This window comes from Choloepus didactylus, chromosome 4, assembly GCF_015220235.1.
Source record: "Choloepus didactylus isolate mChoDid1 chromosome 4, mChoDid1.pri, whole genome shotgun sequence".
Taxonomy (NCBI): Eukaryota; Metazoa; Chordata; class Mammalia; order Pilosa; family Megalonychidae; genus Choloepus; species Choloepus didactylus.
In genome coordinates this window covers 131,783,652-131,806,816 of record NC_051310.1, presented here as the reverse complement: position 1 = coordinate 131,806,816, position 23,165 = coordinate 131,783,652, and the positions used below count along the sequence as shown (strand labels likewise).

Here is a 23,165-nt window from a genome sequence, read left to right as displayed (position 1 = left end):
TCACATTGCCGGGGAGATTTATACTCCTGTGAGTCAAGTCTCATGTAGGGGAGAGATAGCCCATCTTTCTTGAATTGTTATTTTGTATTTAAATTTTAAGACTAACAAACTCGAGTTTAAATGGTAATCTGGGGAAAACTTTATGGTATAATCAGAAAAAAATCCTGTCGATGATTCATAGAAGAACTAGAATGAAAAAGAGAAGAGAATGTTTTGTTACCTTTATTTTCTTATTGTATATAAAACAGTGCAGAGTAAATATTCTTTTTCTAGCCATGCCTAGCACATCCCATACAACTTAGTGCCAGTCTGATTTGCTAGGCATTTGGTTTGGGCTGGGAGGCTACAAAAATAAATAAAGCAAAGGCCTTACCCTTAGTGAACTCACTGACTAGTAAGTAAGAAAGCAGAACTCAAATAACGTTAATATAAGGGAGTATGTGCTAAGTGCTTCACTTGTTTGTATTTAAAAAGTGAATTAAAAAGAGCAACAGAAAAAGAGATAATTTTTTTGATGGTCATGTAACTACTGACATAACATAAATCTTTGAAAGTTTTCATGATTCATTAGAAAGTGGAAAAAAAAACTTGGGAGAAGATTTAAAGAAGATCAAAAATTTACAGAAAGTAACTAATATATTTATGGCTAGCGGCAGTTACTGGTTGAGATGTCTGAGAAAAAAGAAAACTGAATCACCCTATGTGCATAGTATTTTTATTTTCTGTTAAAACCAGCTTGTGGTCAAGTTTTTCCTGAATGTTGACTTACTTGAAGTTTTTTTGTTTTATATGCTAACAATGATAAAAAAGGACTTTTTTTTCTTTCAAGGAGAGCATATAGATTACTGTGGTTATTCGGTTCTTCCTATGGCTGTAGAACAAGATATGCTGATAGCTGCAGAACCTGTGAAAACACACACTATCCAACTGGCCAATACAAACCCCTTGTACCCGTGAGTATCTGTGCTTTGTGTATGTGTGTGTGGTGTTGTATTTGTACCCAAATGAACTCTTCAGTAGACATGAAATTCATATGTAATCACTGACTTGAAAAAGAATCTAAGATCACCATTTAATGTCTGTTTATTTTGTTCATTTGTTCATTCATTGAAGAAACATTTAATGAAGACTCAACATGTGTAGACATTGTTTTAGGTACTAGAAGATTCAAAGATAAAAGTAATTCTGTCCTTGCTCACAAGGTATTTATCATCTACTGAGGTAACTATTTCTGAGAAAATGAGGTCAGGTGTCTTTCCTATGTTACTATGTCACCCTATAATCCTCCTGGTACTGTATCTTACTGTGCTGTGTTATCATTATCTGCTGACTTACCTGAATCCCTGGATGGATTGTAAGCCTTGTGACTTTAGGTACTGTTGCCTCAATGTTCTAGCATCAATGTTGAGCATAGAGTCTGGTGCTCAATAGATGTACGTTTCTGATATATGTGCTTTATCAAGTTAGGTAAGTTTTTTTTTTTTTTATTTCTTAGTTTGTTAAGATTGAAAAAGTAATCATTAATGGGTATTAGATTTTATTGAATGTCTTTTGATCCCTTGTTGACTGTGAGCAATGTATTTTAATTTCTATGGATAAAAGTAAAGAGCTTGTGAGCTGGAGTCAGATTGTGTTTTTGTCCTTGAGAAGTTGTTAAGCATCTCTAAGCCTTCAGGAAACCCTTCCTTCTCCATCCAACACTGATGATAGAAATGACTCCCTTCTAGCCTTGTATCTCACGCTGTACTACACACTACCCCATGACTTATAGTGTTCAAGTCATTTCTGCTAGATTACAGACTATTAAAAGACAAGCCCTAAGCCTTTTTCCTTTGTTTTCCCCTGAATGCCTTACACACTTAGGTAGTCATTAAATATTTGTTGTTGGGGACAATGCATCCATATTATTAAAACAATAGTGATTGGCACACAGTAGGTATTTAGTAAGATATATGGAGAGTACTCATCAATATGGGGAATATTGCTTTGTCTTACCACCCCTTTTTAAAAAACTGACCAACCCACCACATTTTAAGTATTTGTCCTCTGTCTACCTATCATCTGTTTTTTATTTTGAAATAACTTTTAACTTACAAAGAAGTCACAAAAATAGTACAAAAAACTCACATTTAACCTTCTCCTAGATTCTCTAAATTTTAACATTTACATGAACACAGAACAATGATCAAAATCAGGAAATTAACATTGCTATGATACTATTATCCAATTTAAAGACCTTATTCAAATTTTGCTAGTTGCTCCAGTAATGTAATTTTTCTGATCCAGAATCCAATTTAGGTTGCATTTAGTTGTTATGTCTCCTTTAATCTGACCCAGCTCTTCAGTATTTCTTTGTCTTTCATGATCTCAACACTTGTGAAGATTACTGGTCAGTTATTTTATAGACTATCCCTTAATTTGGGTTTATCTAATGTTCCATCATGATTAGATTCAGATTATTCTCTTTTGACAAGAATACCACAAAAGTAATGTGTCCTGAGAGCATTGTATTAGGAGGCAATGATGCCTGTCTACTCGTGATGTTGTCTTTGGTCATTTGGTTAAGGAGGTGTCCACCAGATTTCTCTACCATAAAGTGACTGATTTTTCCTTTGGCAATTAATAAGTATCTTTGAGACTATGTAAATGTCTTGTTTCTCATCAAACTTTTACCCACTCATTTTAACATCCATTGATGATTTTTCCTGAAACAGTTATTATTGTACAGCTTGCCAAATAATGATTTTTTATTTCCATCATTTCTTCAACATCTATTGGTTGGCATACTGTCAAAGGAAGTGCTTTCCCTTTTCCTTCACTTAGCTATATAGTCATTTGTTAATTTATATCAGTATAGATTCCATGGGTTATAATCCTTTAGAATCATTATTAGTTCCTTCTTTTGTTTCACACAGTGCAGATGGTAAAATTGGATGGGTGGCAGAGAGTGTGGGGAAAGATGGCTTTGAATACTCCTGTTAGAGTGAGGAGCATGCCAAACAGCAGGCCCAGAGGATAAGCATCCATTTGATTTACACCAGTGTAACACTGACCGACGTGAAAGAAAAATGGTTGTAGATTATGTTCAAATATATTGGTTTCTCTTCATTCAGGAAATAAAAAAGGTTACTTGGAGGTAGTTTGGTCACTAAGGTCACTACAGCTTCCTCTCTTAACTTTTAGCAGCTGGGGATGTTCTTTGGGATAGACTGTGAAGTATGTGACAGTAAATGGAAAAAGAGATGTCAGTATCAGCATCTTGGCACAAGATGGCAGCAGTCAGCCGCTGATTTTGCAGGACATGGGCTGCAGACTTAAATATTAACAGTGTCTTTTGTTTTTGCAGAGACTTCAGTACTAGTGTTAATAACATTCAGATTGACAAAACCAAGCCTCTGTGGCACAACTATTTCCTATGCGGATTTAAAGGAATTCAGGTAAATCGGTTTATAAGGCACCTACTAGCCTTGAAATAATGATGAGGATTATGTCAGATTTATTTTATTTACTATATCATATGTCTCCTTCTTTCAATATTAATTGATTTTTCTGTCCTATTTTGCTAATTTATATGTTTCAGGGGATGAAGAAGGTCTGAGTGTTTCTGGATGGTGTTCCTAGGGGGCAGTAGTGGTCTTTCATAAAACTGGCTGTTCATAAGTCAGGTGCATCTGACAAACATCTGTCTGTTTTATTAATCTTTGCTTAAATTTTCATTTGAAGGATATATTCGAGTACTATACTATTTACATTTTGTTTTGGGACATATAGGAATACACTGCAATAGGATTTAGTTTCAGAGAGCCACAGGTTTGAATTTGGGTGCTGCCCAGCTATGTTAATTTAACCTCTTCAATCTCAGATTTGTTATCTGTAGAAATATGGTGGTGCTACACCCCAAAAGAGTTGTTGCAAGTATTACACAGTTCCTGATATATAGTAAGCATTTAATAAATGTAAGTATTATTATAACTACTTCAGTTGGATTTTATTTTTAAAATGGTAGTAAAATTTATTATTATAACTTTTTTCCTAGAAACACTGAATAATGACCTTGAACTATTCTAATATCATATATCAGAACAAGAAAATAAAATATTTCCACTTTCTCTCATAATTAAAAAAGTATGAAGGACAGAAAGAAAATTGATAATTGCTGTTTTTAGAGACATTTTATGTTTTAGTAATTCTTTTAGATGTGGTAGTTCATACAGAATTATAAGTAAAGGACAGTAAGAGGTGGTTTTTGCCTTTGTGAGCCAACAAAACAAAACAAAAAAACCTGTTTTAGAGAGCTAGGCTTATTACTGCCTGTCCTATCTGAAATTATGTCGCTAGTAGCCTAGGACTCGGAGGTATAAACTTAACAGAAATGCACCAAGTCTATTTCTGATGAATGGTCCTCTTCTCTAATTGTAGTACTTCTGATTTAGAGTTCCCATATTCATTTATTTCTTTCATGTTTTTTAAAATTTTCTTTTCAGGCACATAGTAAATTATGGGAAAAGTTATTGGCAGGCTTTAAATCTTTAAGTCATCTGACTTGTCATATGTATTAGTGGAAATTACAGAATTTGGAAGCATTTGACTGGCAAATACAATTTGATCGTCTTTAAAACACCATGTCTTTTTATCGAATATGGTTAAAGTGACCTGAATAGTGAATGTTGCTTTATGTTATTTTTGAGCATTTTTGATCTTCAGTCATCCTTTTTGGTTTGACGACATGTATGCAAAAGTAGGTTTGTACAATGAACTTTGTGCAGAAAAGAAATTTGAATGTTAGCCTGTTTGGAAACATTCACATTCAAATAGTAGAAAGTTCCAGAGGATAATCTGTTTATATTAAATTGAACATGTTATCCTTCTGGGATAGAGCTATTACAGACTTTGGCAAAACTCCTTTGCATTTTTGAATCTGTTGTACATTTTAATTTAAACATTGCGTGATAAGTTTGTAAGTATGATTCACATTCAAGATATCCTGTAGATCAGTTTATGGTTAAATATATAGTATTCTCCAAGGATATTTTTTTTCTACAAGCTGTTTGCTGTTCTGCATGAAAGGGCATTGGCAGCAGCAGTGTTTCAGTTTATAATTTGTTTGTATTTCTGGAAAGGAAATTTTTAGATGACTTAAAGTCAAGAAAAGAACATCCAACTCAGTCTCTTCTTTTGTGCTGCAGGAGTTTTGCCAGCTAGAGAAAAAATGACAAAAAATATTAAGGAAAAAATAATCTTTTATTTGCAGAGTTTTGTTGTTATTTTAGTTATTTTAACTGGCTTATTGAAACTTCTCCCTAGAATAATAATATATATGATGAAATGTGTAATTATGTAATTTAATAGTATTTCCTGGTTTGGTCTTGAGTCTTTTGAGTAATTTACAAATGTGATACTTTTTCTTGAGGAGATGACTTTGAATTTATTTTTTAATCCTAAACCACAAAGGTCATAATATGATATCATTCTAAGTAACCTAGACCTTTCCATCTTAAATCAGAGTCTGATTTTTTGGGCTTTCCTATTTGTAAAAATAGTTTACCAGCTTCGTTTAGAATCTGCATTGTCATTTGTGGCTGCATTCTAATCTGGCAGTCTTGAAAGTTATCATATGGCTAAATTGCATCTATAAATGCTAGTAAAAATCTGGATTTCCTCATATAGCTGACTTATATTAAATCACAGTGACAGTATGCTGGCCCAGGTTTTAACTACAGTGGAGAAGTTCTTAACTGGGAATCAGAGAACCAGGCCCTACTCCCAGCTCCCTATTTATTTGAAGTGTGACCTTGGGAAAGTCTCTTAATCTCTTGGTGCCTAACTTTTTCCCATAAGTACAACAGAACTGAGAAAGTTTGGCATTCTTTTCTTTAGAGGATCTCCTGAACGAAGACATACCTTAGAAACAAGCCAATCCTTGGGGTTAGACTTTTTACTATAACAGTTGGGGGTTGTGCTCCATAGGGATTTAAACTTCCTTGCCAATAATTGTGTATTTCTTGCCTTGCTACTTGAGAAACTGAATTATAATTGTTTTATATTTTTTCCATATTTGGTCAAATCAGTTGATATTCAAGCAAAAGAACTTTCAAGGCAAGTTTAAGAAATAGGTCAGTAGCTTTTTGTTGAAAAAGTAAAAGGTATTCTTCAGAGTACCTTATCCTGTGGCCAAGAGCCATTAAATAAAATGTCTTGTATAGTCTCAACTAAACTGAATTGCACAAGTTGTTTCTATAAATAGTATAATAGGTCCATTGATACAGGAATGAAAGAACATTTCTACTACTCCCTTAATCCAACACTGAAGTTACCAGTGCTTTTTGCCTTTATTCTTAGGAACACTTTGGTCTTAGTAACCTGACTGGAATGAATTGCCTGGTAGATGGAAACATCCCACCAAGTTCTGGCCTCTCCAGCTCCAGTGCTTTGGTCTGTTGTGCTGGTTTGGTAACACTCACAGCTCTGGGAATGAACCTATCCAAGGTAACTAACTTTGCATGTTGTGAGCCTGACACATCCTTGTTTCTAAAGGCATTAGTATTCAAGATCTCAAAGTCAGAATGTTTTTCTTTGATCAAAAAACTGTGATTTACCTGAAAGGACTGGCACAAGTGGGTAAGCATTTGTAATTTAGCAAATCCTGCTTTTGTTAACCACTATGAGGTAGCTGATTCCCTCCAAAATGGTGAGCAGGTCTGTTAGTAAGTGTATTAAAATGCTTTTGGATAAAGTGTGGAGTCTGAATGCATGGATATCTTTTCTGATCACCTCATTAGTAACTTAAATTTAGAGGAAGAAATTTTAGAAATCATAGTTGGGCCTGCTTATTTTCACCCAAAACCTAAAATTAAATATTTGACAAGCAGTGGGTAAGAAGGGTAAAGACCAGGCAATAAAGGAACTGAGGAGCATATGTATTTATGCCAACAGGTTAGTCACTGAAATAAACTTTAAAAATATGTATTGCATTACAAAGAGGAAATGCTTATTTAAAGGAAAAGTAAATCCAACAAGAGGTCAGAAAGCCTCAACTTTACAAGTTCACATAAATCTCTGACTTTGAAGTTCAGAGCAGGTGTGCTCAACTTTAATTAATATTTTAGAGTTCTGGTTCATATAAAACCTTTGTCACTGGTTTGTTTTACCCCGTGAACGTACACTATCAAGTTTACAGATAGTTTGGAAACACAGACTGAACATTATGCTTAGTTTCTGTGAAGCCTGTATAAACTTTCAGTTTAGAAATTTTATATGTAAAAGGAGAAATGAAGGAGAAGGCAAAGACTCAGATAGGTTTATTCTCTTTAAGTGTCATGTATAAGTATACATTATTTACCCCTTTGTAAACAATGGCTTATTTGGAGGGAAGGGTACTTTACTTACTATTATTTGTTTTTTGGAAGGAGAGAAAGCAGGGGAAAGAAAGTCCATATGTATAATGTGGCCCCCCCCCCCCACCGGTGCTAATTCTAATCTGATAGCTCATTCGTTTGTTCGTTCATTCATTTGTTCATCATTCAACTTTTCAACCATTATTTATTTAGTGGCTACTATGTGCCAGGCAGTGTTCTAGGCATCGGAGATATAATAAATACAGTCTTACCCCTCACAAAGCATATGATCTAAAAAGGGAATGGAAACAAGTAAATAGGCAACTATAATTGACTGTGATAAGTGGGTATATAGTGAGTTAAAGGAATAGATCTGTGAATGGTTAAGTTCATGTGTCAACTTGGCTAGGTTATAGTGTCCTGTTGTTTGGTCAAGGAAGCACTGGACTGATTGTTACTGTGAGGATATTTTGTGGATTTAAATCATCAGTAAGTTGATTGTATCTATGGCTAATTATATCTACAATCAATAAAGGAGATTGCCTTCAACAATGAGAGAAGTCTTATCCAATCAGTTGAAGGCCTTAAAAGGAGAACTGATGATTTCAGCAGTCAGAAGGAATAATTTCTATTTTTACCTCAGCAAGCTAGCTCCTCCTGGGGAATTCATCTAAAACCTTCATTAGAATTCCCAGCTTGTAGCCTGCTGTACAGAATTTGGACTTGCCCATTCCAAGTCATGTGAGCTAATTCCTATAATAAATTTCATAATATTATCTATTTCCTGTTAAATTCTGTTTCCCTAATACAAGTTCTATTCTGATTTAGAGAACATTGGACATCTAAGCTGAGACACCAAGGTTTGAAGGATTCATAGATGTTAGTTAGGCAACACTGATAGCATGGTAACACTGAAACATCTGATAAGCATATATCAGGTAGAAGGAACATTGTGCAGAAATATCTAGAAGTAAGTGTGATCATGATTTGTTGGAGGAACAAAAAGGATCACATTATGGCTGGAGTAATTTGGACAGTGGGGTAGGAGACCAGATAAGTAGAGGTAGGAGACCGGCTGTTGGGTCTTGTAAACCATGTTAAGGAATTTAGGCTTCATCCTGACAGCAGTGGAAAACCATTGCAGATTTTAGGAAGAGGGTGACATGATCATATCTTCATTTAGAAAGATCATGGGGCTGTATTATGAAGTCTGAAGTTCACTGTAACAGTATTAGCATTAAGGAGATGATTTGGTCTTAGAAAGTATGTAGTGAGGATGGGGAAAACTGGATGATGTATTCAAAGAACATCCCAACCAGAATCAGTAGCATTGGTCATTAATTAGTTGTGGGGAAGGGAGACAGTGAAGAGACAAGTATTATAGCCAAGTCTCTGGCTTGGTGTGTTTCATTAGATGAAGAATAGAGATGGGAAAATAGATTTGAGGGAAAGCTGAAATATTGTGTGTGAAGAATCTTTGGAAATATTAATGGAGTTATCTAGTATTTAGTTACCGGAAAAAAAAAAAAAAAAAAACTCTGAAGGTCAGAAGGGAGAGTTGGACTTGAGATTGTTGATTTGAGAATCATTAGTGTATAACTTTTTCAAAACCACAGGAATGAATAAGAACAACTGGGGTGGAGTGTAGGTGGAAAGATAAGGAAGACTAGGATAGATCCCTGACAAGTATGAACATTTGGGGGATGGGCAGAAGAAGAGATGTCCTGTGAAAAGACTTTGAAGTTAGATAGGTAGCAGAAAACCCAAAAAGGCAGGTAACGGTAAAGACTAGGAGGAGAATGTTTCATGAAAGGACTGGCAGTGGTGTTAAATGCTGCTACGAGGTTAAGTAAGATGAGGCTGGAGGACTATCCATTGGATTAGCAACAAGGAAGTTGAACAAAAGTTTGGCAAGAACAGTTTAAGATAGAAATGGGTTGACGTAGGAAAGGTCATTGGATACTAAAAGTCTGGCTATGCAGACAAAAAGAGAGAGTCTGGTGTTGGAGAGGGGTGTGAAGTCAAGGAACTCATTTCTTTTTTTAGTGGGAAGATTGGCAAAATTTATTTTTGCATTCTTCTGGCTTTTGCTGTTAATGAAATACTTAAGGGGAAAGAAGAAAGGAAGGTAAAGGAAAAGGAACACTTAACCACTGGAATTAATACTGGCCATCTTTATGTGTTTTCAAATTCAAAAATAGCCACTATCAGAACTATCTGACTTCAATGCCTAGAGCTTAAAGGAACAATATATATATCCAGGCTTTCCCCATGAGTCTAAATTGTGGTTATAATGCTTATATTTTCTAAGAGCTAAGCATGATTATTTGGAGAGTCTCTTTGCTGTAGGGAGACCAAATCCTAAAGGGGAGTCCCTAATTTGCTCAGTCTGTAATTAAGTGCCAATTGTATATGTGACTCTTGTGAAAATTATAGAACATAAGAACTCAAGAGACTTTAGAGATGAACTAATTCAAAATACTTTCTATTGATTTATCAGTCAGTATTCTGATAGGAAACATATGATACATATAACTGAAGAGAGTTTAATAAAGACATTATTTACAGATGTGTGGACAAAGCAAGGGATCCAACCAGGAATAGTGAAGCCAGAAACCATTATACTTCAGGAGCTATGGACAGCATGTTGTGTGGTGGCTTAGAGTTATGCACCCCAGAAAAAACATGTTCTTAATTTTAATCCATTCCTGTGGGTGTGAACCCACTGTAAATAGGATCTTCTGATGAGGTTACTTCAGTTAATGTGTGGCCCAACTGAATCAGGATGGGTCTTAATCCTATTACTGGAGGCCTTATAGAAAAGGTCTGTTCTAGTTTGCTAATGCTGCCGGAATGCAAAACACCAGAGATGGATTGGTTTTTATAAAAGGGGGTTTATCTGGTTACACAGTTACAGTCTTAAGGTCATAAAGTGTCCCAGGTAACACATCAGCAATTGGGTACCTTCACTGGAGGATGGCCAATGGTGTCCAGAAAACCTTTGTCAGCTGGGAAGGCATGTGGCTGGTGTCTGCTCCAAAGTTCTGGTTTCAAAATGGCTTTCTCCCAGGATGTTCCTCTCTAGGCTGCAGTTCCTCAAAAATGTCACTCTTAGTTGCACTTGGGATATTTGTCCTCTCTCAGCTTCTCCGGAGCAAGAGTCTGCTTTCAATGGTCGTCTTCACACTGTCTCTCATCTGCAGCTCCTGTGCTTTCTTCAAAGTGTCCCTCTTGGCTGTAGCAAGCCCTCTCCTTCTGTCTAATCTTATATAGTGCACCAGTAATTTAATTCAGACCCACCCAATGGGCGGACCAACACCTCCATGGAAATTATCCAATCAGAGTTATCACCCACAGTTGGGTGGGGCACATCTCCATGGAAACACTCAAAGAATTTCAATCTAATTAACACTGATAGATCTGCTCAGACAAGATTACATCAAAGAGAATGGCATTTTGGGGGACAAGGTCTCAGAGAGAGAAATCGTGGGGAACAGTCTGAAGCTGGAAATCAGTGGAACCTGGAAGAGAAAGGAGAAGATACTGCCATGTGCATTGCCATGTGACAGGAAAACCAAGGAAACCCAAAGATTGCTGGCCAAGCCAGAAGATTCCGACCCTGGGAAGAAGCAAGCTTTCTAGCCTCTGAAACCCTGAGCTAATAAATTCCTGTTGTTAAGCCAATCCATTCTACGATATTTGTTTTAGCAGCTGGGAAATTAAAATATTTAACATTGCCAGAAATGCAGCAAGACAGGGAAAGAATGAGATGGTGGGGTGAGGGGTTAAGGATGACAATGAGTGAGGATGGGAGAGGGGAGTTGTCCATAGAGGCCAGTCTCCTGGGGTACAGAGAAATGTGAGAACGGAGGGGCAGGAGGTTCAACAGGGAATAGCTAGCCCATCTGATCAGGAAATACAGTCCCAAGTCCCACAAGTGAGCGATGATTAATTCCCTACCAACTGATGAAAAATCTCCTCTCAACTATATGTACATTAAGTATGTCCTATGCAGTTGCAGACAACAGTTACTGCAAATGGGGTATAACTAGATGTTGAACTTGTTAATTGATTAATAAATAAGTGTTGTAAGTCTGAAACCAGAAAAAAAAAAGTTGGCTAGTCACCCAGAAAGTCTGGAAGCCAGAAATTATGAAACAGAATGAGAATGGTAGAAGAATGTGTGGTTTGATAAAAGACCTTTGAAAAAGAAAACTTTTTCTCCACCCCTCACTGAATCTTCTTTTCTCAAAACCATCCCCAAACAACAGGGAAAACAAGAACAGGAAGCCCACGTCCCATCTCTGATGAATCAAGGAAACATAAATAATCCAAAACCACAAGATACAAAGATGGAAGAATGGTACATGGCTTAGCAGAGTAGAGAAAGGTCAGAGCCAAATGCCTGTGGAAGGAGGAGCAGATGGGAAGCAAGCTGACTCATCCCACAGCTCTCTGGAAAGTCTTGGTAATTAGTGGCACCTGAGAAGTCGGGGACATGGTGGGCAGGGATTTATTCAAAGAATGTATTTAGACCCTCAGATCCAAATCTTACTTGGCACAATTAGGGAACAATCTCCCCCCACCTTAGTGGGAGTCTTTGCGGAAACAACCAGAGATATTCTGGATTTAGGAACACGGAGCACTGAAAAAGGCAGGATGACAAAAAGAATTGAAAACTGGGGACTTAAGGGACATTCCCCTTCTGAATAGTGAAATTCCCAGCTCCCTTCCTCCGGTTAGCTCTAGCACACTTGGCAGCCTCACCAACCCTTGTTTCTCCAGAAATATTGGAGGATCCTGTTTAGGGGAAACTGAACCATCCATTAGAAAAGTGGATGACATTTGGTGAGCCTCTCCCCGCAAAATTGATCAACTATTCTGTGACTATTAGAAGTGCATTTACAAATTTCTAATCAACATTTTATTGACCTGCTCTTAAAGATGATAGAACATCTAAGAATAATCAGACTTCGGAGGGAAGTCTCCAGTATGAAGCAGAGAGACCAAGCAAGCAAACAAAAACAAATAAATAAAGAAACAAAGAGAAAAAAGGAACTCAGAGGAAATAGAGGCAATGTTTGGAGCGGTGGGTAAAAGAAGATATTACTTGAAAAAAGAATAGAATGTTATTTTATTTAAAAAAAGGAACAAACAATAAGCAAGAGCTTTTGTATATTAAATATATAGCTAAAACAAAAAATAAAGTAAAAGAATTGGAAGAACTTTGGTAAAGTGTTAAGGAAAAAAAAAGAGATGGACAATAAAAGAAAGACAGGAAAATTTATGGATCAATTCCAGTGATTCAATATCTAACTAGAAAGGAGAAACAGGAAACAATGGTTAGAAAACTATTTATTTTTTTAAAGAATGTTTCTTGAAACTGAAAATGTAAATTCTCAGATTGGTTATAATAATAAATGGAGAAGATGTCCAAACCAAAGCAAATCATCTGGGAATTTCATATTGGAGTATTATAAGGAAGATACTAAAAGCTGATTGAGAGGGTGAGAGAAAAGGGTGGAGAGAGATCACAACCAAAGGATCAGGAATGAAAATCAATTTCTCAAAAAGAGTGTTAGAAGATAGAAGGCAATCGAGTAATGCCTTCAAAATATGCACGAATTTTTAGTCTATAATATCTATTTAAATGAAACAATCAAGTGTGAGGATAGAATAAAGGCATTTTCAAACATGCAAAGTCTAAAATAATATACCTCCTAAGCATTCTAGTGGATGTAATCCATAAAACTAGAGAGTAATCGAAGAAAGATGATGACATGGACACCAGAAAATGAGAAAACCAACACAGGGAGAGAGCAGTGGGGATATTTATAGGATATTGGTGAAGGGAAATCCCAGCATAACACCCATTTTTCAACTTAGAAAATAATCAGCACTGATTAAAACTAGAAGAGGGAAGGAACAAAATGGAACTGGTGAATCTATTAGGAAAAAAAGGAACAGATGAACCTGACACATTTCGCCATGTGGAACAATGGATTGAGAGCAATGTTATGGAGCAGTTGTAGGGTGTGGGAAGGCTGAGCTAAATATTCAAATAAAAGTAAGCAAATTAGGAAATGAGACAATTATTAAATATAGGGGATAATTGTATGGAAGAAAACGAATCACTTTGCATTATTTAGCTCAAAAGTGAAAAATAGCCTTCATAATTAACATACCGAATATGGATTTAACCAAAATTTTTGACATAACTTTATTGAGAAACAGCAGAGCAAGGAGAGGGGAAAAGTGTGTATGACAGCTAAAATTCTCATTTCTCATAATAGGAAGACAATAGATAAAGTTTCAAATACAATAACCAGGAGATAACATTTTACTCAGATTATTCGGTGGTTTGAGGCAAGAACTACAAGTTGAAAGCGTTTGCCTCTGGAAGACACTGCACTGTGGGTGGGATGAAGGGGTGAGGGTTAGAGACTGCTTTTGTTTGTTGTTATAAGGCTTTGAGCTCCATCTGACTTTTTAGATCATGTGCATATACCCCTTTAGTGAAGTAAAAATTAATTGAAATGGAATGAAAGGTAAGAAGGGCAGTGGAGAACCCAAATAACCAGTTTGGGGTTCTATGGACTGTAAGAGGAAGAAGCAACAAAGAATTCCATGAGTTAAGGCTAGCAATTGAGACCAGATGATCTGCTGGAACATGACCAAATCAGAAAGGTCTAGGGAGAGGCCTGTTGATGGGTTTTGGGTGAAATAATAATTATTTTAAGTAGGAAAAATTATAATACATTACACATCAGTTCAAAATCTCTAACTAAAACCCGGCTTCCATGTTATTTATATATAGAAATTTTCACTGTTTTTGTAACATTGTAGGAAATTAGTTCCTTGAACATCAAACAATTAAATAGTTGTTAACAAGCAGTTATTTTACATGTAATAGCATGCTGAACGTCTTCTTTGTTGACACCTGGCATCCCACTACTCTGCACACTATTTTGTTAAACATTTTTAATTGAGGTGTTTGGATGTAAATATAATTTTTCCTATATAAACATTAGCCAAAAAGTGTAGTATTGAGAGGTGTATATTTCCATGATTGTCAAAAACCGAGAGGTGTTACACCAGGAAAATGTTAGTTAGTGAGGCATTCTGCAGGTATGCCTGTACTTTGTTAGCTAGGTATTCAGATTGTTCTAGGCTTGTGTCTAGTTTCTGTTTGTTCTTGAAATTATCCTTGGAGTCCAAGAAGAAAGGACCAAGTGCCTCTTAAGGATCTTAGATTAGAGATAGCTGGCTGGCTTAGGTGGTAACTCGAAAAACTTGTGTTGGGTGTTAAGGTGTGTTAAGCTGGCTTCCAGCCATAAATTCCTCCCACTGCAGGGCTGTAGATTTTGATCATGAGATAGTGGACTGAGCAAATGATATTCAGTTGACCCACTTGGAGTATCTGCGGGGATATGCTAGAGCAGGATAGGGCTGAGCTGTATCCTACATGCTGAAGTCTAAAGAGGACAACCCCCTATTACCTTGATTGTTGAAGGCTGAAATGACTAGCATGGAGTAGTGGGGTAAGGAAGCATTGTGTATATATATCTTTAGCATAAGATGCTATTTTGGATAGACGTCCTCTCTGAGGAGGGAACATTTGAACAGAGACCTGAAGGAGTCAGCCAACGCACCATAGGCACAGGGAACAGCAAGTGCCAGAATCCTAAGATGAAAACATGTTAGGCATGGGCCAGGAATAGCAGAAGCTGGTATGGCTGGAGTGCCGTGAGCTAGAGGCATTGTAATAAAGTGAGCTGAGAGAGTGGTCAATGACCACATTGTATAGAGTCGTCTTTGGATTTTATTCTACATGTAATAGAAGGCCTTTGGAGAGCTGTGAACAGGGGATGGCAAGATGTGATTTACATTGAGTTCTTTCAGCTGGGAATATCATACTCTACCTAATAGTGGCATGGGAAACAGAGGAAGAGAGAGGGAGGGAAGGAGGGAGGAAGGAAAAAAGAAGGGAGGGTGGAAGGAAAGAAGAATGGGAGGAGGGAAGGAAGGAAACAAAAGAAAAAAAATCGTCGGTGCGCTTATGGAACTTACATGTACCTAGTGGAAAACTAACAAAAGGCTTATTAGTTATGCATTTATCTCATGCAAGCTGTGAGATATTTTGTATGTAACCGGGGAATGACATTGAAAGGAGTCCTTGGTGAAGTTAAACAGGGAAGATTTCAAGTAAGTGGTGGGTTCTAAGAAAATTTTAAAGGAAGAAAAGGCTGTGTCTTGGCACAAAGTACTGGGAGGGGCCCACGGGCATTTCGAGCCGAGTGAACTCATACGTGTATTACAACAGTTCTCTAAGCCAGACTTATAAATATGTGTCAGTTGAGGTTTAGAAATTCTTATGGAGCCTCATGAAATTCCTTTTAAAACCTTATTTGACTACAGGAGTGTTTTCTGGTTGCTTAAGACCATGAACAGATTTAGATTTGGGTAACTTAATTTCTGGGGCAAATTAGTTGTATAGACAGGGGTTGATACTCTTTTCAGAAGCGAGTTTTTGAAGTTTGAAATCCATACCGTGTAGGGATTCAGAAGTGGAGTTAGTGGAATGTTTAATGTCTTGTGCCAAATATGTCCAAGTTTTCACTTTCCTGAGTTTATAAGGGCTGTTTCCTTGAGAAGGTTTAAGGCTATGTTTTTCTTTGCATATAACTACATTTCAATTAAATATTTCTTGGCCTTCAGAATGAGACTTTGTGCTTGAAAAGTAAAGACATGGTCTATATTATGAAGTGCAAAGAATCTCACAATTTGATTTAAAGTTTAAACTATGAATTGTATGTTTTAAAAGCATTTTGCTACATGGTATGTGGAAAATCAGAAACCAGTTTGCACTGTCGTTAATTATTATGTTTAGAAGTCCATACAAGGACATTGTTTCAGTTTGCTTAGAATAACAAAAACCTCATCCATATAATGGTTAAGGAAAATAGTAGTTTAAAGCATTCCTGCGAGATGTTGACTGTTAATGAACTGCAGCAGCACAGCCTCTAAGAAGATGGTAAACCCAGAATGCAATCTTTGAAAAGAATCTCTTAATTAAGTGTTGAACATGGACCGAAGCCGTGTGCTCACTGGTAGAAAAACCAAGAGGGTTTAGTGTTGGTACTAGGTGGCCTGTGTTATAAATATATTTGAAATTTTAAGTTAATATTGTTAACATATAAATACAAAACAATTCATAAAGCTTTTATCAATAAAAAAAGAACAAAGTGTCTCTCAGTTATGTGGGATCGTGTCTGTATTTCTGGTTGTATTCTTTTTTGGTAGTAGGATTAGAGACTGAATCATTTATTTAATGATTTTTAGTAATTTGAATTCACTTGGATGATGTGACTAAGCTATTTGGTTGCAGATTAGAAGCCTTCCTTTGCAAAGATTGTTTAGGTCACCTCTGTTTTTTTCTCCATTTCCTTTCCTAGGCTAAATGCTTGTTTACCTTTAGCATAAACTAAGGAAACAATACTAATTAATTAGGGAACAGTGGATTAGAAGCGCGTGGGCCACTATTTCCAAGTGGTTTCGAATGAAGCCACGATTGTTGCAAATATGTATGCCTACAAGTTTAGAGATAGGTTTTTGAACTTTTGTTGTGATCCTTCTCATTATTAGAGCTTTGTATTATTTTTTTTAAATTCAGTTTTACTGAGGTATATTCACATACCATACAATCATCCACAATGTACAATCAATTGTTCACGTTACCATCATATAGTTGTGCATTCATCACCATAATCAATTTTTCAACATTTTCATTACTCAAAAAAAAAGAATAAAAAAAGTAAAAAAGAACACCTGAAACATTCCACCTCCCCGCCCCTATTATTCATTTACTCTTTGTCCATTTTTCTACTCTTTTGTCCATATACTGATAAAGGGAGTGTGAGCCACACAGTTTTCACAATCACATGGTCATACCATGTAAGCCACATAGTTATATAGTCATCTTCAAAAATCAAGCTACTGTTCAGCAGTTTCAGGTATTTCCTTCTAGTGATTCCAATACATTAAAAACTAAAAAAAGGATGTTTATATAATGTATAAGAATGACCTCCAGAATGACCTCTTGACTCCATTTGAAATCTCTCAGCCACTGAAACTTTATTTTGTTTCATTTCTCTTCTCCCTGTTGGTCAAGAAGGCTTTCTTAATCCCACAATGCTGGGTCCAGGCTCATCCTCAGGAGTCATGTCCCATGTTTCCAGGGAGGTTTACACCCCTGGGAGTCGTGTCCCACGTAGGGTGGAGGGCAGTGAGTTTACCTATTCAGTTGGCTTAGTGAGAGAGGCCACATCTGAGTAACAAAAGAGGTTCTCTGGGGGTGACTCTTTGGCACAATTATGAGAAGGCTTAGTTTTCTCCTTTGCAGCCACAAGCTTCATAAGGGCAAGCCCCAAGAGGGCATTGTATTTTGAGGTCACTTGTATCCAGCAATAAGTTAAATATTATCCAGGATTTAAAGAATTAACTGGAACAATGTAGCTGGTTTTGAGTATATCGTGTTATGCATAGCCCTTACCTACTACATTTATTGTATGCAATGAAAACTGATAGAGTAAGAAGAATAATGAAGGGCTTTCTAGACCTTGTGCTGCTTTGTAATCAGTTTGCTCTTTAACTTGTGATAACCTCCCTATGCCTCAGTTTCTGTTTCTAAAATGAGTGCAAGTGTAACTATTCCTTTAAATTCACAGGGATAAAGAATTGGTTGAATTGGCTGAGGACCTCCAGTTTTTTTACTTTCTTTGCAGTTAGTGGGTTTGAAAAAGTTTAGGGAAAAAGTTTAGCAAGAAAATAGGCAAGGTAGGAAAATAAATCAGTAGTCAGGAAAGTTTTGTAAGTATATGAGGTTTTCTCAGTGTATTGGTGGTCATGAGAACAGAAAGGAGGCAAAGTATATTGCATAGAGAAGAAAGTGACTCAAAGAGAAAAGGTTAAATAATGGAGACTGTTTAAGGCATGTATAGCAGTTTTGGAAATAAAGATTTGAAGGTTACTACTGAAAAATTTGGACTTAAAGTTCTATTTTGGATTTGTGTGAGAGTAAAAGAAGCCTTGTTTTCCATAACCACTATTAAGCACCTAGATAATTTATACACATCATCTCTAAACCTCATGTTACTTTTGAAAGGCAAGTTTTATTATTTTTTTGTTTTGCAGTGGAAAATACTGAGTCTCAGAGGGTTTATATAATTGCCTGAAGACAAAGAGTTTGTGAGTAGTGTTTTCTGAATTCCAACTCAGATCTGTTTGATCCAAAATAGGTGTACTTTCCACTCAGTGATGCAGATACCTATGGTATAATGTAATCAATATCATAGACATAGGGAACATGCTAGAGATAGTGTCCAACCCTAACATTCTATGATCTTTCTGATATCTTAATAAAGAGGGAAATGAATTTTAATTTTTCATTTATATGCTTAACATGAATTGAATGGTTTTGTTGATTGGCAGATTTTATACTCATTGTCAAGATAATAAACCATGATTATTTTTTGAAATCCTGGTATATCCAAATCAAAGGGTTTGATGCTTAGGATACAGCTTTAAGGAGTTTACAACTTAGTTAAGAGACTAGATTAACATAAAAATAGAAATGTTAATCACAAGCAGCATATACAGATTCTTCCAAAGTATATGAAAAGAGAGAATACTTATTATTTTCTAATATGAGACCAGTATAACTTTGATATCAATCCTGGCAAGGACTTTGCAAGTAAAGAAAATTATAGTCATTCTCTCTAGATGCAAAAAAATTTGAAACAAAATAATACCAATTTGAATTGAGTTATATAATAGGATAGTATCTTATGGCCAAATTAGTTTATTCCAAGAATTCAAGGTTGTTTTAACACTCGAAAAATCAATGTAATTTACTATGTTAACAGAATAAAGCATATGGTCATATTGTTAGATAAAAGAAAGCGTTTGATAAAATTTAACATTAATTCATGATTTAGCAAACCACAAATAGAATTCAGTATAGTGGCTATAGGAAGCCATTATATAAGGAAGGAGGGAAGGGAAATGATTAGATGGGGAGATGAAGGAATCTTCTGGAGTGCTGGCAGCACCCAATTTCTTGAACTCAATGACCTTTATGGAGGTTATATAGGTGTACTCTTTGTGACAACTAATTGAGCTGTTTTTCCATACTTTTCTCTATGTGTCTTATACTTCAATAAAAGAAAAAAATAAATAGACTTCTTTCAACCCCAGGAGCAACTACTGTTAAAGGTTTCTAATAAATTATAGCAGAAATACTCTATCCAGTGCTATATACACATATGTTTTTCCTTTCTGGGTTACACATAGGAGCAATATATATATATTCTGTGCTTTGCTTTCTCACTTAAAAATATAAGTTGAGAATTGTTTTATATCAACACGTGATTTTTCTGAATTCTTTTTACTGGCTGCCTTGTTTTCTGTTATATGGTCATATTTTAATTCATTTGGCCCCTATTATTGGATATTTCAGTTATTTCTAGGGTTTTGTATAGCATCAGCTTTAATACTGAATACTGTTTCTTGTAAAGATATACCACAGTTTATTTAACTAGATCTCTATGTTGGAAATTTAGTTTGTTCCCAATTTTCTACTATTATAAAAAATGTTTTGATTAATATTCTTGTACACAATTACTTCCACACTTTTTCGAATCTTTCCGTAGCATACATCCCAGGCCATGGAATTATTAGGTTAAAGTATATTCTTATTTCAACTTTTGAAATATATTGCCAGAATGCCATCTAGTGATGAGCAACACTGCATGAGTGTCCATTTCCCTATACCTTTACCAATCAGTCTATCAATCTTTCAAATTCTTTTCCAATCTGATGTATGCTTTAATGGGCATTTTGATGATTATTAGAGAATTTAAACATCTTTCCTGTCTTATTGATCACTTGCATTTTCCGGTCTTGCCTATATGTCTGCTTAGCTCATTTTCTCCTAGAGTGTTTATTCATCATCTTCTGATTGCTTTACAAGAATTCTTTATATATTAACTATTAATCTATTAGATGTTGCAAATACTCCCCCCACTCCCAACCCAATTTGCTGTTGACTTCTTTTAAACTAATAATTCTGAAGTTCTTAGTCATATTTAGGCAAACACATAAGATAGGATCATTATATGTGCATTCAATTTTATCTTCCATGAGTTGAAAATACCATATGCCCATGGTTCATTTCATTTTGAAGTAAAGTACTTGGACACAAAATAGCCTGACAGACTCAGGGATTTTTTTAGGATTTTTCAGTAATAAGCCACCTGCTCCCTTAAATAGACCCCAAGGCTCTCTGGTCTACCACATTTTGACTGTGTATCTTTAGAAGCTTAATCAGAGGAACTGAATGTGTGACTGATTTGTGTGGTAAGCAGGAGTATTTTCCTAATAACATTTGTGCAGTAAGAGACACTTCTGAGTCATGAATAATGCAAGTTAGCATCTGTTTAGCACTTGGAAATTTTCGAAGAAAATTCCACTCAACTCTGAAAAGTAAGCTTCTTAGACCAGGGTCCTACCTCTTAGAGACTTCCTGGAGTCTAGTTACAGGATCATTTACTTGGGACTTTGTTATACCAAAGAGATATAGTGAATTTCACTTTTAGAACATGATAATGTTGCCTTTCCCTGCTTAAGGTCTAACAAAATCAAGCAACATTGGCAACAACACAAAACTGTTTGGATGGCCCAGTCATTGGGTGGATGGACTCAGTCTCATATAGCTCATTTAGGGCTTGGGTGAAGCATTGGTAATTGACAGTAGAGATGACTTTTTAGTCTTAAAAGACATGTAAATCTGTTAAGAATAAAAGAAGTTCAGCCAGTTTGGCAAATAGTAAATAACCTTAAAGCTTTTCTCCCTAAAGAAAGAGATACTTCTATCATTTTCTTATGGCCATCTTTACAATGCCTGGCATAAAATAGGCACTTAATTAAATTGAATTAGATTAAATTAGTGAATTATCATTATCACCATCATCTGTAAAACAGCCATTTTCTCCCGTCATTAGTACTGTATTTGGTGAATTAAAGAAAAACATAAAATAAATGCTCTGCTCAAAGGGAAGCATTCTCTTCTCCTAAGGAAATGCATTTATTTTTACCAAAAGAGTGTCCAACTGAAAAACAGACCTGATTATGAAGTCTGGCCTGCTACTCTCCAGTTTTCTAATTGAGAAGTCTCTTAGTGTTTCTGAGTCTCAGTTTCCCCGTTAGTTAAATAAGCGAATTTTTAAACTACTAAATCTTTAAGGCCCCTTTCAGCACTAAGATTCTTTGATATAAGAGGTGGAGCAGTTCTTAAGACTATAATTTTTTTAAGAGTTGTATGATAATAGCTATACCATGCTTATATGGTATCTAAACCTTCTAATGGGTTTTCTAAGATTCAGTATCTTAGTGACAAGAAAATCATTACTGGGAGAAAAAACAAACACTAGGAGGCTGTATCCAAAGCTTTAGAACTACTAGAACACTGTGGTTTTTAGGTACTTGGTATAGTGTAAGGATGTAACTCCTGGTATTGTTGATGGACAGTTCCATCACCAGGAAATCACCTGCTACTTTTCTTCTGTTTATTTTGCCCACACTTATTTTGCTTAATCAGCAATCAGGAATTTGTTTGATAAAATAAACTTTATAATCTCAGTGCCCACTAGATGGAGGTACTGGCAACCAAGAACTTGAATTTCACACCAATTTTTACTTCTGGATAGTGTGCTCTTAGTTTAAGTGCTTAATTATTTCATTTAATTAAAATAAATGAATATATAAAAAAGAAAAAGAAAAAGAAAAGTAAAACAACAACAAAAAAAATGAGGGTGAGGACTGAGAGTGAAATCCAGCTTCCTGTGGCCTTCAGGATATTTTCAGATACACTGTAAATCAATGTGAAGCATTTCAAAGCTGCACAGAGTATTTCCTGCCATTAAAACTAAGTGCATTGACCTAATTTGCAAATACCCACACCCCTTTAAATGACTGAGTTTAATTTACTATCTCTGAAACCACTAATAACAACTCAGAAGAAAATCTCATTTATCAAGTTTTTCTGTATATCATATTTAATTTTTAGGATTAGTCTTTAGAGATCATTTTAATTTTCTCTTCTAAGTATTTTTTTCCTGTTAAATTTTTAGTACTCAATCTCTTAAAACTACATTGAGCAATTGTAAATATGAACACTTTTAAAGAGTTGGGAAGCTTTTTAGCAAGTATAATGTGACTTTTTCTGTATCAATTATTCTAAGGCCTTTGATAATTATAAAAACAAAAGACAGGAGTCAAATACTAGGTGAAAATGCTTAGTAGAACTAGAAAAATAATATATGTATGGGAGATTTTAGTGAATAATATATAGAAATAATTTAATAATATTTTATCCAGATATACCCAAGATGAATGACTAAGTAAAACCAGTATCTTACAAATTAAATTTTCCTTGGTTACTGAATATACCAGATGCCTTAGAAGTACTACTGGAGGTTTTTTAGAATTTGGATGAATGGAGGTCATTTCTTAATTTTAATAGTAGCAGAATTGGTAAGGGATCAGGAGATAGGAAAACAACTTGGCCTGATCACAGACTGAAGGATGGAATTAGAAGTTTATTTCAGCTCAGAAATTTACAACATGGTCTGGTGGAAAGAGCATAAACTCTGGAGTCAGACAGATCTTGGAATCCTAGCTCATTCCCTTAAGAGCTGTGTGACCTTGGGCACATGACTAAATCTCTCTGAACCTGTTCCTTTGTCTGTAAAATTGGGATAATAATATTTACCC

The 23,165-nt window shown here is 35.6% G+C and overlaps 1 protein-coding gene across 6 annotated transcripts in view; it reads left to right on the top strand.

Moving 5' to 3' along the window:
* The window catches only part of GALK2 (galactokinase 2), a 174,491-nt gene that overhangs the window by 58,308 nt on the left and 93,018 nt on the right, over positions 1-23,165 (top strand). For 4 of the 6 annotated variants that reach the window (XM_037834026.1, XM_037834022.1, XM_037834023.1 and 1 more), the window contains exons 3-5: positions 830-953; positions 3,347-3,437; positions 6,340-6,486. In XM_037834026.1, the coding sequence (XP_037689954.1) occupies positions 830-953; positions 3,347-3,437; positions 6,340-6,486 (362 nt within the window). The remainder of the gene's footprint in view (positions 1-829; positions 954-3,346; positions 3,438-6,339; positions 6,487-23,165) is intronic. The other 2 variants (XM_037834024.1, XM_037834025.1) reach the window with 1 other exon arrangement.